A 14404-nucleotide genomic window follows, 5' to 3' on the forward strand; every position below is an offset into this window, starting at 1 on the left:
CATGCTGAGAGCTTGGCAGAAGCGGTGGAACGCTTCTGTTCCTGGGAATGGGCTGCCTGCTGCAGTCTTCTTCCCTTTCCTCTATCCCTGGGCAGATATGACTCTTATAGGGACGAAAGGACTGAGGCTGAAAAGACGGTGTCTTTTTCTGCAGAGATGTGACTTAGGGTAAAAACGGTGGATTTTCCAGCAGTTGCCGTGGCCACCAGGTCCGATGGACCGACCCCAAATAACTCCTCTTCCTTTATACGGCAATACACCTTTGTGCCGTTTGGAATCTGCATCACCTGACCACTGTCGTGTCCATAAACATCTTCTGGCAGATATGGACATCGCACTTACTCTTGATGCCAGAGTGCAAATATCCCTCTGTGCATCTCGCATATATAGAAATTGCATCCTTTAAATGCTCTATAGTCAATAAAATACTGTCCCTGTCAAGGGTATCAATATTTTTAGTCAGGGAATCCGACCAAGCCACCCCAGCTCTGCACATCCAGGCTGAGGCGATCGCTGGTCGCAGTATAACACCAGTATGTGTGTATATACTTTTTATGATATTTTCCAGCCTCCTGTCAGCTGGCTCCTTGAGGACGGCCCTATCTATAGACGGTACCGCCATTTGTTTTGATAAGCGTGTGAGCGCCTTATCCACCCTAAGGGGTGTTTCCCAACGCGCCCTAACTTCTGGCGGGAAAGGGTATACCGCCCATAATTTTCTATCGGGGGGAACCCACGCATCATCACACACTTCATTTAATTTATCTGATTCAGGAAAAACTACGGTAGTTTTTTCACATCCCACATAATACCCTCTTTTGTGGTACTTGTAGTATCAGAAATATGTAACACCTCCTTCATTGCCCTTAACGTGTGGCCCTAATAAGGAATACGTTTGTTTATTCACCGTCGACACTGGATTCAGTGTCCGTGTCCGTGTCTGTGTCGACCGACTAAAGTAAACGGGCGTTTTAAAACCCCTGACGGTGTTTCTGAGACGTCTGGACCGGTACTAATTGTTTGTCGGCCGTCTCATGTCGTCAACCGACCTTGCAGCGTGTTGACATTATCACGTAATTCCCTAAATAAGCCATCCATTCCGGTGTCGACTCCCTAGAGAGTGACATCACCATTACAGGCAATTGCTCCGCCTCCTCACCAACATCGTCCTCATACATGTCGACACACACGTACCGACACACAGCACACACACAGGGAATGCTCTGATAGAGGACAGGACCCACTAGCCCTTTGTAGAGACAGAGGGAGAGTTTGCCAGCACACACCAAAAACGCTATAATTATATAGGGACAACCTTATATAAGTGTTTTCCCTTATAGCATCTTTTATATATTTCTAACGCCAAAATAGTGCCCCCCCTCTCTGTTTTAACCCTGTTTCTGTAGTGCAGTGCAGGGGAGAGCCTGGGAGCCTTCCCTCCAGCCTTTCTGTGAGGGAAAATGGCGCTGTGTGCTGAGGAGATAGGCCCCGCCCCTTTTTCGTCGGGCTCGTCTCCCGCTCTTTAATGGATTCTGGCAGGGGTTAAATATCTCCATATAGCCCCCGGAGGCTATATGTGAGGTATTTTTAGCCAAAAAAAGGTTTTCATTTGCCTCCCAGGGCGCCCCCCTCCCAGCGCCCTGCACCCTCAGTGACTGCCGTGTGAAGTGTGCTGAGAGGAAATGGCGCACAGCTGCAGTGCTGTGCGCTACCTTAAGAAGACTGAGGAGTCTTCTGCCGCCGATTCTGGACCTCTTCTCGTTTCAGCATCTGCAAGGGGGCCGGCGGCGAGGCTCCGGTGACCATCCAGGCTGTACCTGTGATCGTCCCTCTGGAGCTAATGTCCAGTAGCCAAAGAAGCCAATCCATCCTGCACGCAGGTGAGTTCACTTCTTCTCCCCTAAGTCCCTCGTTGCAGTGATCCTGTTGCCAGCAGGACTCACTGTAAAATAAAAAACCTAAGCTAAACTTTTCTAAGCAGCTCTTTAGGAGAGCCACCTAGATTGCACCCTTCTCGGCCGGGCACAAAAATCTAACTGAGGCTTGGAGGAGGGTCATGGGGGGAGGAGCCAGTGCACACCACCTGATCCTAAAGCTTTACTTTTTGTGCCCTGTCTCCTGCGGAGCCGCTATTCCCCATGGTCCTTTCAGGAACCCCAGCATCCACTAGGACGATAGAGAAAGGGCTAGCTCCAAGCACAGTCCAACTGGCATAGACAATGAGAGGAGGAGGCCAACAAGGGACAGACCCCAGTTCTGAGTATAGCCCACATTAACGCAACCTGCCAGAACAGGAAGTGCAACACCACCGAAACCAAGAGTTCAAAATAAGGGTGCTGCAGAAGGTATGCATGAAGGCTGAACATGCATTATACAAATGAAAATAAATTGCATGGCCCCTGGAAATATAAAGCAGTGAAAAAAAACCCCATAAAGCAGAGAGCCAAGCCCTTCACACTGAAGGACTTCACACTGATGGTGGAGACCCCTGCTAGGAATGGAGGTACTGTATACAGACATCCACACGCTGCACCACAGCGGCAACACATGGATGGCCATCCTGTAAATTAGAGTGGCATCTGCATCAGGTAAACAAAATGCCTTGTTGCAAACAAATCGTAGCCTGACATAATACTCTATAAAGGAATGATGGGCCAGACACATCTGCCAGCATTTATGGTGGTTTTGTGGGCCAGCTGACTTTACCCTATAAAATAGACCACAGATCCAGAACATAAGCCAGAGTGCCTAACACCAGATGCAGTGAATGCCTCAGAGAAGTTGGGACTGCAAAACAGATATAACCTTTAGCAACAGTTGAGTGGGAGCACCAGGGATGAACCTGCAATTCCAAAGGAAGCGTGGTCTGGCACTGTTCTGGATTCACTGGCCCTGTGTCTCACCAGGCACTACCTCATCAGGTTCTCCATCTTAGGCAATCAATCCGCAGGAACAGATGGAGGTGTTGATCTCTGCACTGCCTCAGTTTGCCCCAGCCATCTTAAGCTGCAGGAGACATAAATCCCCTAAACAATAAGGTAAAATGGAAATAGAAGGGAAGGAGCCTACAGGTTTCTTAAAATGCCAAGCATCCCTGCTATATATAGTTATTCCTCCAGTGTTCCGCAATGGATGACAAAAAAAAAACCCCAAAAAGTTTTACTGCATCTTCGGTGTCATTTATTTTTTACTTCTCTTCACTTTAAAAGAAAAAAAAAAAAAAAAGCCATAGGAATAATGCCACCTAATAATATAGCAACAAATACAAGAAAGGTAAACAAGTGTACCTGGTGGAAAGGGTCATCTCTAAATTCCCTTTTCAGGCACATGTTTCCATGATTCGCATCGGCATCCGTCTCACTGCTGCAGGAAGAGCGACACTCTGCACAGTGCAGCAGGTCTTCCCAGAGAACATCTTCTGTTTCAGACTCTGGTCTGGTGCTTTCTGAATCTTGCCGAGAGCTTGAGCAGCGAGAACTACAACTGGTTCCTGATTTTTGAATGTCCTGAAAGAATAGTTACATTATCCTGATATTCACACAAATTAAGAAGGTAACACATTTTTAGAAAGGATATAGCTATCCGTGGAACAGAAAGTAGTTATATTATCTACAAGCTTTTCCTGATGTTTTACAAACATTCTCTTTCTTGCAGCCTCTTAAAGGCTTACTGTGTTGCTTTTCATAAAAAGGCTGAGGGGTCTATCCAATTATTGTCGGAATTCCCGACTTGTCGGAAAAACGACACTTTCCGACTTTTTTAGGTCAAATCTGGATTCAACCTATTCAAGACGAGTGCCGTTTTTCTGTTTTGTCGGAAAACACGTGGATTGATGGATTAGCCGCAGATCCACGTATTTTGTTGAATTTGCGAGTGTTTCAGATAGGTTTTTGGCCCGTTTTCGACAATGCCGATTCAAACCTGTAGAAAATGCCCGCAAATTGAATACTGTAGTGTCGGATCCTCTCCGACGTACCCCTAAGTGTAAAATTCAACAGTTGTGATATTTTATTTAAAAAAATGACAACATTTTCCACTAGCTCTTCTCATTATTGTTCAGTGTATAGGGAAAAACAAATTATACAACCCTAATAAGACCATGTACAGTATCATACAATGTGAGATTTTAAAAACCATCTGTGTCATTTATTAAAGATAGTTGTTGTATGTTGTGCATACCCATAATCACATCTTCATGCCATATCTTCACTTCTAAGCTTCTGAAACTTACACATATTCTTGCACATTTTAATTGTTGCCTTAACAAGGAGACTACCAGAATAGGTCAAGCTGACAGGTACAGATGCATCCTCATACATCTAGCCTCAACACACTACGCTGCGTGAGATGCCTGGTGTAAGTGAGACGCTAGGTCCCATGCAACTTTGCTAACGCCGGGCGTTTTTTTTTTCTTTCCGAAAATGCATCTCAATCACAATGCGACTGGGATACACAAGGAGACTGTGCTAATTTAATACTATATATGTATTATATATATAGAAAAAGTGACAAGGAATGCACTCACCAGTTTTCTTCAATAGTGAAAATAAGATTTCTTTAATTCAGCTCACATAATTTACAGGGTCCAGGTCAACGTGTCGGTCCTCTATGGAACCTTTGTCAAGACCAAAATTTCAGGCTGCCATCTCCCTGAAATTTTGGTCTTGACAAAGGTTCCATAGAGGACCGAAACGTTGACCTGGACCCTGTAAATTATGTGAGCTTAATTAAAGAAATCTTATTCACTATTGAAGAAGACTGGTGAGTGCGTTCCTTGTCACTTTTTCTATGTTTGAGACAGCTTCTGGAGAGGACTGATCTCTGGCTATTGCACCCCAGCAGTTGTGACAGTTCTGTATGCGAGTGCAACTTCTCTGGATCTATATTTTATTTATATATATATATATATATATATATATATACACACACACACATAAATACACACACATACATATATGACACTTGTATATTGTGATGGAGTCTGTATACGAAACACAACAGAAATTGTATTTGAAAAAAGCTGCAGCACACAGATATACAAGTGTCATATAAGACTAGTCAGCTCAGTCTCCTCAAGCAACCTAGTTACACTGCACTGTGGCTAAGATGCATTTCTGGCAAAAAAGATGCCAAGATTCTCATGCAACTTGGTGTGCCAAGAGGGGCTGTTTGGTGTGACTGCAGCAAAAATGTATGAGGACACATCTGTAGCATGTTCTTGCTGTCCAAGTGTAGCAAAGTGTCAGACTTATGTCTCTACATCTGAAACCATCTATGACCCATTTCCACGCTCTGATGATGGGCAATTCAATTACATTGATGATTACCAAGCCATCTGTGGAATAGACAGAAAACAGCGTGTTAAAAATCCCACTCTCACCGATACCGATCATTTTTTGGTCGGAATAGGCAAATTGAGGATTTCCTCGATCATCCGACCCAAATATCAGGAGAACGTGGAATTGCCTCGATAGCTGCCTAATGTACAGTATGGATTCCTATAATAGTTTTAAAAAGTACACATTGTATACTCTGCTGTTGAACTATGTGGGTTACTTAGTAATGTGCTCAAAAGGTGCCAGCTTGACTTAAACAATGGTAACCAGTTAGGCACTTGCATTTGACAGAACAATGCAAATTGGCAATTGGTGGCTGTGATTTTAGTGTAAATTATGTATATTTTAGCAAAGTTAATCAGTAAAACACAATGGGGAATATGAATGGTAAAAATAAATCAGCAATTCTAAAATTAGCAATTCATAGGTTTCCTGCGATAGGTACGACTTAGGGGGTCATTCTGACCTGATCGCATGCTAGCTATTTTTTGCAGCGCTGCAATCAGATAGTTGCCGCATACGGGGGGGGGGGGAAGGGAGTGTATTTTCGCTTTGCAAGTGTGCGAACGCTTGTGCAGCCGAGCGGTACAAAAACAGTTTGTGCAGTTTCTGAGTAGGTCTGAACTTACTCAGCCGCTGCTATCACTTCAGCCTGTCCGGTCCCGGAAATAATGTCAGACACCCACCCTGCAAACGCTTGGACACGCCTGCATTTTTCCAACCACTTCCTGAAAACAGTCAGTTGACACCCATAAACGCCTACTTCCTTCCTGTCAATCTTCTTGCGATCGGCTGTGCGAATGGATTCTTCGTAAAATCCATCGCCCAGCACCGATCCACTTTGTACCCGTATGACGTGCCTGCGCAATGCAGTGCATATGCAAGCGCAGTTTTACCGACTTTTGACCTGATCGCAGCGCTGCAAAAAATAGCTAGCGTGCGTTCAGGTCGGAATGACCCCCTTAATCCACCTTCTGCTTTAAGGTTCTAATACAATGTTAAATCAATAGAAGGATCAAAGGTGTTCCTCAGCATCAAAAGCATTATTGTTTGTTAATGTATATAGATTTGCAACTACACATTCCACCAATAAATTAAAAATTGAACTTGCTGGTAATTTTTTTACATTAACAATTACGTTTTTAATTAAATAAGAAATTATTTTTCTTCGGCAATTAATGCCAAAAAGTAAACATCATGATGTCATACCTCTCCGGTGACTGAAATCTACAGTATGGACCTAAGCAAATAAAACAAAGAAGAGATCTAACCTGGAATGTTACTTGCCTCTCTAACAATGTCAGGTCTTTTCTGTAAAATAATTTACAAAACATTTGTAATGCTAGAAATATTTGTTGCGGTAAGAACTTACCGTTGATAACGTTATTTCTCCTAAGTCCACAGGATAACATTGGGATATGATGACACGACAGCGGATTTGCACCAATCGGTCAAAGCTTTTGGCCTCCCAGCAAGCAACGGGCCCGTCCATATATCCCCGCCTCCTGGCTCAGGCAAATTAGTTGTTTTTCCAAAGCTCAAGGCAGGAGCATCAAAGAGAGCCCTAATCAGGCTAGAAGAACCCACATGCACACCCTTCCGTACAAGAAGGAAGAGGTTAGCAAGTAAAAGGATCCTCAAATCAGGTGCGCCAGGGTGGGATCTCTGTGGATCCTGTGGACTTAGGAGAAATAACGTTTTCAACGGTAAGTTCTTACCATAACGAATATTTCTCCGGCAGGGTCCACATGATATCCCAAAGTAATTTAGTGGTGGCGACGCTCCTGATTGGACAGGAGAATCCGTTGCCCGAATTCAGCGTCCTGAGAGGCAAAGGTTTCAAAAGCATAATGTCTAATGAATGTGTTAATGGAAGACCATGTGGCTGCCTTACATATCTGTTCTGCTGAAGCACCACGTTGTGCTGCCCATGATGGACCTACCTTACGAGTAGAGTGAGCAGAGACATAACAGGGAGATCAGCTTGAGAATATACTTCTGACAAATTCATCCGAAGCCACTTCGCCAGTGTCTACTAATCAGCAGACCATCATCTCTTGTGAAATTCGCAGATAACAAACAGAGTGTCTGTCTTCCCGATGGCACTGGTATGATCCACGTAGATCCTTAAGGCACGGATTACATCCAACGATGCATCTCCCGCAGAAAGGTCCAGCCCTTGGAAGGCAGGGACTACAATTTCTTCGTTAAGGTGGAATTTAGACACCACTTTAGGAAGATACCCAGATTTGGTTCCGAGAACCACTCTATCTGGCTAAAAAAAAATCAGAAATTGAGGGCGACATAACAATGCCCCTTAATCTGAAACTTTTCTAGCTGAAGCAATATCCAGTAGAAAGAAAATTTTAGCTGTTAACCAAGCTCCACTCATTTCAGTGGTTCGACTGTGACAGCTTGAAGGCCTTTAGGACTAACCTTAAGTCCCAAGGCACTGTAGGAGGCACAAAAGGAGGTTGAATTTGCAGCATTCCCTGGAAAAAGTGCGTACATCTAGTATGTTAGCAATTTTCCTTTTAGAACCATACAGTCAGTCAATGCTGACACTTGTACTCTCAAGAAGTCATCCGCAGACCTTAGCCTAAAGAAATGCTAAGACCGACAATTTTGAACCTAAGGTCAAATTTCCGGTTACTACACCATTGAATATAGGTCTGCGTAACACTGCCTTCTGGGCCAAACCGGAGCTATTAGTATCACAGCACCCTTACCTTGTCTTGCCGTTTGCATCACCCTGGTTTACAGGGCGATTGGTGGAAACACATGAGCCAGACGAAAGTTCCATCTCATTGATAGAGTGACCTTTGTGGATGATTTATTTGTTTGTTCTTGACCCATATCCGGAAATTTTGTTGTTCTGACTGGACGCCATGACATCTTTCTCCGGTAACCCCCATTGTCTACCAGAGTTTAAAAGACTTTGAAGTATAAAGCCTATTCGTGCATGAATGGCGTGTCTACTGAGAAAATCCGTTTCCCAGTTTAGGATTCCCGGAATGAATACTGCAGACAAGGCTGGTTCATGAAGTTCTGCCCACGTGTGACTTACCTTCTTCATTGTGTTTTGGCTGCGAGTTCCCCCCTGATAGTTGGGGTACGCTACTGCCTTTGCAATGTCCGAGCGGATTCGAACTGGTTTTTCCCTGAAGGATGTTCTCTGCCTGAATAAATGAGAATATATATATATATATATATATATATGGCCCGAAGTTCCAATATATGTATTGGCAGGCAACTTTCTTCCTTGGTCCACTGCCCCTGGAAACAACTCCTTCTTGACACTGCTCCCCAGCCCTGAAGGCTGGCATCCATTGTCAGAGTTTCCCAATCTGATATCTAAAGGAGTCTCCCTTTGTCCAGATAGGATGTCTGTAGTCACCAGGCTATTGACCTGCTAACTTCCACAGGAAAGACCATAATCTGCGCTTTTATTGTCTGATGAAAACCATTCCACTTGGAAAAGATCAGACGTTGCAGATGTATCGGGTGGAACGGAGTATACTCCATCCTTAAATGACTTTTGGATATTTTGTTCAGAGGTAAAATAGTCTCTGAATACCCAATACTAACACAGCCCCCAAGTGAGTCATCAGTCTCTGGTTCAGACACAACGATTTTGCCCAATTTATGAGCCAACCCTATCTCTGTAAACAGGCTACTGTCTGCTGCAGATGACACTGAAGCCATTCTCGAGACTGTGTCAGGATTAATAAGTCGTTGAGGTATGGAAAAATCCTTATCCCCTGCTAATAAAAGCTATCAGCACCATAACTTTGGTGAATACACTGGGAGTTGTGGTCAGTTCAAATGGTAGGGTCTGAAACTGAAAATTATGCTGGAGTATAACAAACCTGAGAGAGCATAGAAACATAGAATTTGTCGGCAGATAAGAACCGCTTGGCCCATCTAGTCTGTCCCCTTTTTTTTTTTTTACATTATTTTTATCTCTAACCTTATTTGATCCTTATTTCTTTGTAAGGATATCCTTATGTCTATCCCATGCATGTTTAAATTGCTTTACTGTCTTAGCCTCTACCACCTCTGATGGGAGGCTATTCCACTTGTCCACTACCCTTTCTGTGAAGTAATTTTTCTGCAAATTTCCCCTGAACCTCCCCCCTCTAGTCTCAGTGCATGTCCTCGTGTCCTATTTCTTCTCTTCATTTGGAGAAAGTTTCCCTCCTGGACTTTGTTAAAACCCTTGATATATTTGAAAGTTTCTATCATGTCCCCCCTTTCCCTTCTCTGACCAAACTATACATATTGAGATTTCTGAGTCTATCTGGGTATGTTTGGTGATGTAGGCCATGCACCATTTTAGTTGCCCTTCTTTGTACAGTTTCTAATGTTTTAATGTCCTTTTGAAGATATGGCCTCCAGAATTGAACACAGTATTCTAGATGAGGCTGTACCAATGACCTATACAGTGGCATTATTACTTCTTTCTGCTGCCGATTCCTCTCCCAACTGATGAGACAGTGCTATAGGAACATGTAGGTAAGCATCCTGGATATCCAGGTATACCATAAAACCCTCCGGCTCCCTGGCCAAAATATTGGTACATAAAGTGTCCATATGAAAACTGAGGCACCGAAATTTACTTGTTCATCGTTTTGAAATGGAGTATGGGCCGGTACAACCCATTTGGCTTCTGGACTAAAAACAGGTTGGTATAAAAACCTTGTTCTCATTGTGCAGGAGGAACTGGAATGATCACTCCTGACCAAAGCAACGTCTGAACTGCCTCTTGCAAAGCCCTGGTCTTCGTATCCACTAAAGACGGGCTGGTACAAAACCTCTGATGAGGGTGTTTCCTCTGACTAGTCCTCATCTGAAACATGTGTAGACTGTGAAAGTGTTGTATCATGCCTATGTGATTTACTTACCACCAGCCTTTCAGCCTGCTTTTGTTGAGAGGCTGCCAATTCCCGTGGTGGATATGATTACCCCAGGAGGAATGTTGCATGTAAGGGTTAATAGGAAAACCTATCCCTGGTACAGGAGCTGGCCTTATCTGCCAGCTATACTGGATAATGTCTGTGCAAAAGGTAGCCATGGAGGTTCAACTAGAACCTGTGCTTTGCCTCGGATTATTTTAAGAGGCTTCGGTGACAGCTAATCCAATTTGCACATAATCCCTTTGAACCAGATCCTGAGAAGTTAACCCAGCTTCGCAAGACAAAAATGAAACGAGTAAGTGCTGCTGTGGAAAGTGTATTTTCCTCACCCTTGCAGCTCTTAGACATGATAAATAAATCACACACCTGTACAGTGTTACTACACAATTTGTGACTGTAATAGCTTTAAAATTTGTTAAAGTGACACAAATTCCGACCCCACCCTTCCTTGCACCAGCACTGAGGATCGGAATACACAGTAAAACTGACAGAATTATAGCAAAGTCAGCAATCACACTAGCAATCAGTCACAAGTTATACATTAGTACTGTATAATACGCAATATGAGCACATAATGAACTACAAATACATTTCAAGTATGTAGGAGAAAGATATTACTGCATTACCTTCTATAGAATTTAACCGTATTCAGTCGCACAGCGGGAGAAAACAGCAGCAATAGTTATCAGACTCATATGCATCAGGCACTTATCCAACTATTCGTACTTAAAAGGTAGATAGAGACATAGTGCTGTATTACCCACCTCAGTAGAGTGGGATACAGGGAGATTCACCCCGCTTCCAGGATCGTTCAATACGTTAGCGAACGCTGAGTGGATCCAGACGCTATGCTGCAACTGGGTCCCCTTAGATACACAGCGTCTCAGAAGAAAGCGGGAAATCAGTTCATGGCGGGAGACTCAGAGGAAACTGGTCATGAACTGGGGGGAGGGATGACCAAGGGAGCGTCTGACTCCCCACTGCTGACATCAACCCCATGGATCGCGGCCTCATACTACCCCGGGAGCCTATGATCCCTAGCGCTGGTGCACCCCCTGGGTGGCAGCCGCGTCAGCAACTGTTTGGTAGTCCCCTCCCAAAACAGTGCGGCTGTGTCCGTGTTCACCCTCTAAGTGGAACTGATGCATTACCTTCTCCCTGTGCTTCGGCCACAGCCTGGTAACGTCTGCTGGACTTGCTAGTACATCCGACACAGCACTATACTCGTGGGTAAGTGTTGTCGCGCCCCGGCGGGGAGTTGTTGGAGCGACTCTTTCTTCTTCTTTTTTTATTCTTTATTTGTATGTGGTTAAGCATAGTAGAGAAACATTACATGGACATATGGGACAGGTGGTCACAAGATCCAACGTCCAGCAGAAACCACAAATTTGAAAATAAACAGCGAGAATAATCAAGAAAAAAGAACAATAACAATCAAGTATGAGGTTCGGGGAGGGAAGGGAAGAAGGGAAAGGGGGACTGGGGGGGGGGGGGGAGAACCACGGTATAATCTAATCACAGTACATATCCTGGAAATAGTGAGATCAGGAGAAAGAGGGAGGACAGGGGAGAGACGAGAGAAGATAAGGAAGAGAGAAGGAAGAGGAGAGAGGGAGAGAGAAGAGAATAAGAGGAGGGAGGCATGGAGGAGTAGGCAATGCCCATGGGTCTGCGGAAGGAGCTAGGAGCAAGAGGGGGGGGGGGGGGGGGGAACGGCGATCTACGTTCAGCAGCGAGCCAGGGGGCCCAGACCTGCTCACAAATGTGACCCCGGTCGTGGAGATAATATGTAATCTTCTCCATTGACGCAATATGCCAAATTTTGGTTTTAAGGGACGGGAGAGAGGGCGGAGAGGGGTTCTTCCAGTTAAGAGCTATCAGCGACTTCGCCGCCGTTAGAATATGTGTGGCCAGTTTTTGGAAGAATTTATTAAGCATCGGGGGAGGGTTACACAGCAAAAAGATCCAGGGATCTTTCAGCACGGGGGAATCCAAAAGCGAATTAAGGAGGGAGTGGACTAGATTCCAAAAGGAAGCGATGGACGGGCAAGTCCACCATATGTGTAGCATAGTACCTCTAGATCCGCAGTTCCTCCAGCAACTAGGGGAGGAAGACGGAAAGAGTTTGTTAAGTCTGTCAGGAGTGTAGTACCAACGGTAGTAAATTTTGTAGGCCGTCTCCTTAAAAGCAGTAGCAATAGAACATTTAACAATCCCCAGTCTCATGTCCTCCCAATCTTCGCTCTCTGGGGGAGGTCCAAGATCACGTTCCCATGCGAGCTCGTGGCGCCGGGAGGAGGGAAGGGAAGAATCTAGTAAAAGGGAGTAAAGTTGGGAGATTAAGCCTTTGGAGAGGTGACAGTTAATGCATAAACTTTCAAAGGGGGTGAGGACACGAAGCAAAGCGGAGGAGGGCAGAGAATCTTGGAAGTGGCGGATTTGTAGAAATTGGAAGGGATTAAGCGGGTACGAAGGGGTTTTCTGTTGGAGGTCAGGTAGGGACAGCCATTGACCCCGATCGGCAAAATTAGTCGGGAATTTGAAGCCCAGCGTTATCCATGAACGGAATCTCGTAATCGAAAATCCAGGAGGAAACATAGGGTTCTGCCAGATAGGGGTCAAGGGCGAGGGGGTAGTGGTAAGACCCATCTTCAGGGAGAGGGAGTCCCAAATTTTAAGGTTAAATTTAATAGTGGGGAGGAGGTTGGGGGTCGGGAGGTAGAGGGGAAACCCCATAAAGGGGTCAGGTCCGAGAGGCTAATGAGGGCTGCCTCAATATCCAACCAGGATACAGATCCCGGAGGAGCATAAGAGGTGACAATATGGGATAGGTGGGAAGCTAGATAGTAGAGTTTGACATCAGGAAGACCCCTACCGCCAGCGGAGGTTGGCCGTGTCAGGGTATTGGCGGCGATGCGGGGGGGTCTGTGGTTCCAGATAAAACACACGAGGGCTCGTTGGATAGTGCGAAGAAAGGAGTACGGGACTGCCACTGGGAGGGTCTGGAAAAGATAAAGCCATTTGGGGACTATGGTCATTTTAACCGCTATGATCCTGCCCAGCCACGTAATGAAAAGACTGTTCCAGGATGTCAGGTCAGCGAGTGTGTTGGTGAGGAGGGGTGGAAAGTTTTCCCGGAAGAGAGAGTCATAGCAGGAGGTCAAATAAATCCCCAAATATTTAATCTTTGTGGGCTGCCATTTAAAATTAAAGTTGGCGCGAAGAGACTCAGCCTCTCGGTGGAGGACATGAAGCAGCATAGCCTCGGATTTGGAATAATTGATCTTGTAGCCTGATATAAGGCTGTAAGAATGCAGAACTGTAAATAAATTTGGGAGTGAGATAAGGGGCTGGGTCAGAGAAAGTAGAATGTCGTCAGCGAAGAGGGTGATTTTAGGATCGATACGGCCTACTTGTATACAGTGTATATCTGGATAAGCTCTAATTTGAGAAGCGAGGGGCTCAGTAATGAGGGCAAATATTAGCGGTGAGAGGGGGCATCCCTGACATGTACCATTTGAAATGCTGACCGGAGCAGACGGGACGTCATTGATTAAGACTGTGGCAGAGGGGGCGGAGTATAGTGCCAGGACGCCAGTGAGAAAGCCACCAGAAAAACCATAGGCCTCCAGGGCGGCTCTCAGAAAACTCCAGGAGATCCGGTCAAATGCCTTTTCAGCATCTAAGGAGAGCATGATAGTGGGGGTTCCCCTGGAGTTCGAGATGTGTATAAGATCAACAGCACGTCTGGTGTTATCCCTCGCTTGACGGCTCGGGATAAACCCCACCTGGTCGTAATGGACAAGGGAAGGGAGATACGGGTTAAGGCGGTTGGCTAGGATTTTAGCGAAGATTTTCAAGTCCCAGTTCAAGAGAGATATAGGGCGGTAGCTAGCGCAGTTAAGGGTGTCCTTGCCTTCCTTAGGGATCACCACAATTCTAGCCTCCAACATCTCAGGGGGAAAGGGGTCGCCATGGACAATCCTAGTAAACAGGGACTGAAGGTGGGGGGAGAGAAGATCGGATAACTTTTTGTAGTAAAGAGCTGTGAACCCATCCGGGCCCGGGGATTTACCAATTTTTTGCATGAGTATAGTCTGGGCAATTTCTTCCACCGAGATCTCACTGTTAAGATGGTCCATGGCGTCCTGA

At 45.2% G+C, this 14404-nt stretch overlaps 1 protein-coding gene across 6 annotated transcripts in view; it reads right to left on the minus strand.

Moving 5' to 3' along the window:
• PHTF2 (putative homeodomain transcription factor 2) overlaps positions 1-14404 on the minus strand; it is a 325987-nt gene that overhangs the window by 56936 nt on the left and 254647 nt on the right. For all 6 annotated transcript variants that reach the window (XM_063926970.1, XM_063926968.1, XM_063926969.1 and 3 more), the window contains one exon: positions 3288-3506. In XM_063926970.1, the coding sequence (XP_063783040.1) occupies positions 3288-3506 (219 nt within the window). The remainder of the gene's footprint in view (positions 1-3287; positions 3507-14404) is intronic.

Source organism: Pseudophryne corroboree, chromosome 6 (assembly GCF_028390025.1).
Source record: "Pseudophryne corroboree isolate aPseCor3 chromosome 6, aPseCor3.hap2, whole genome shotgun sequence".
Classification (NCBI taxonomy): Eukaryota; Metazoa; Chordata; class Amphibia; order Anura; family Myobatrachidae; genus Pseudophryne; species Pseudophryne corroboree.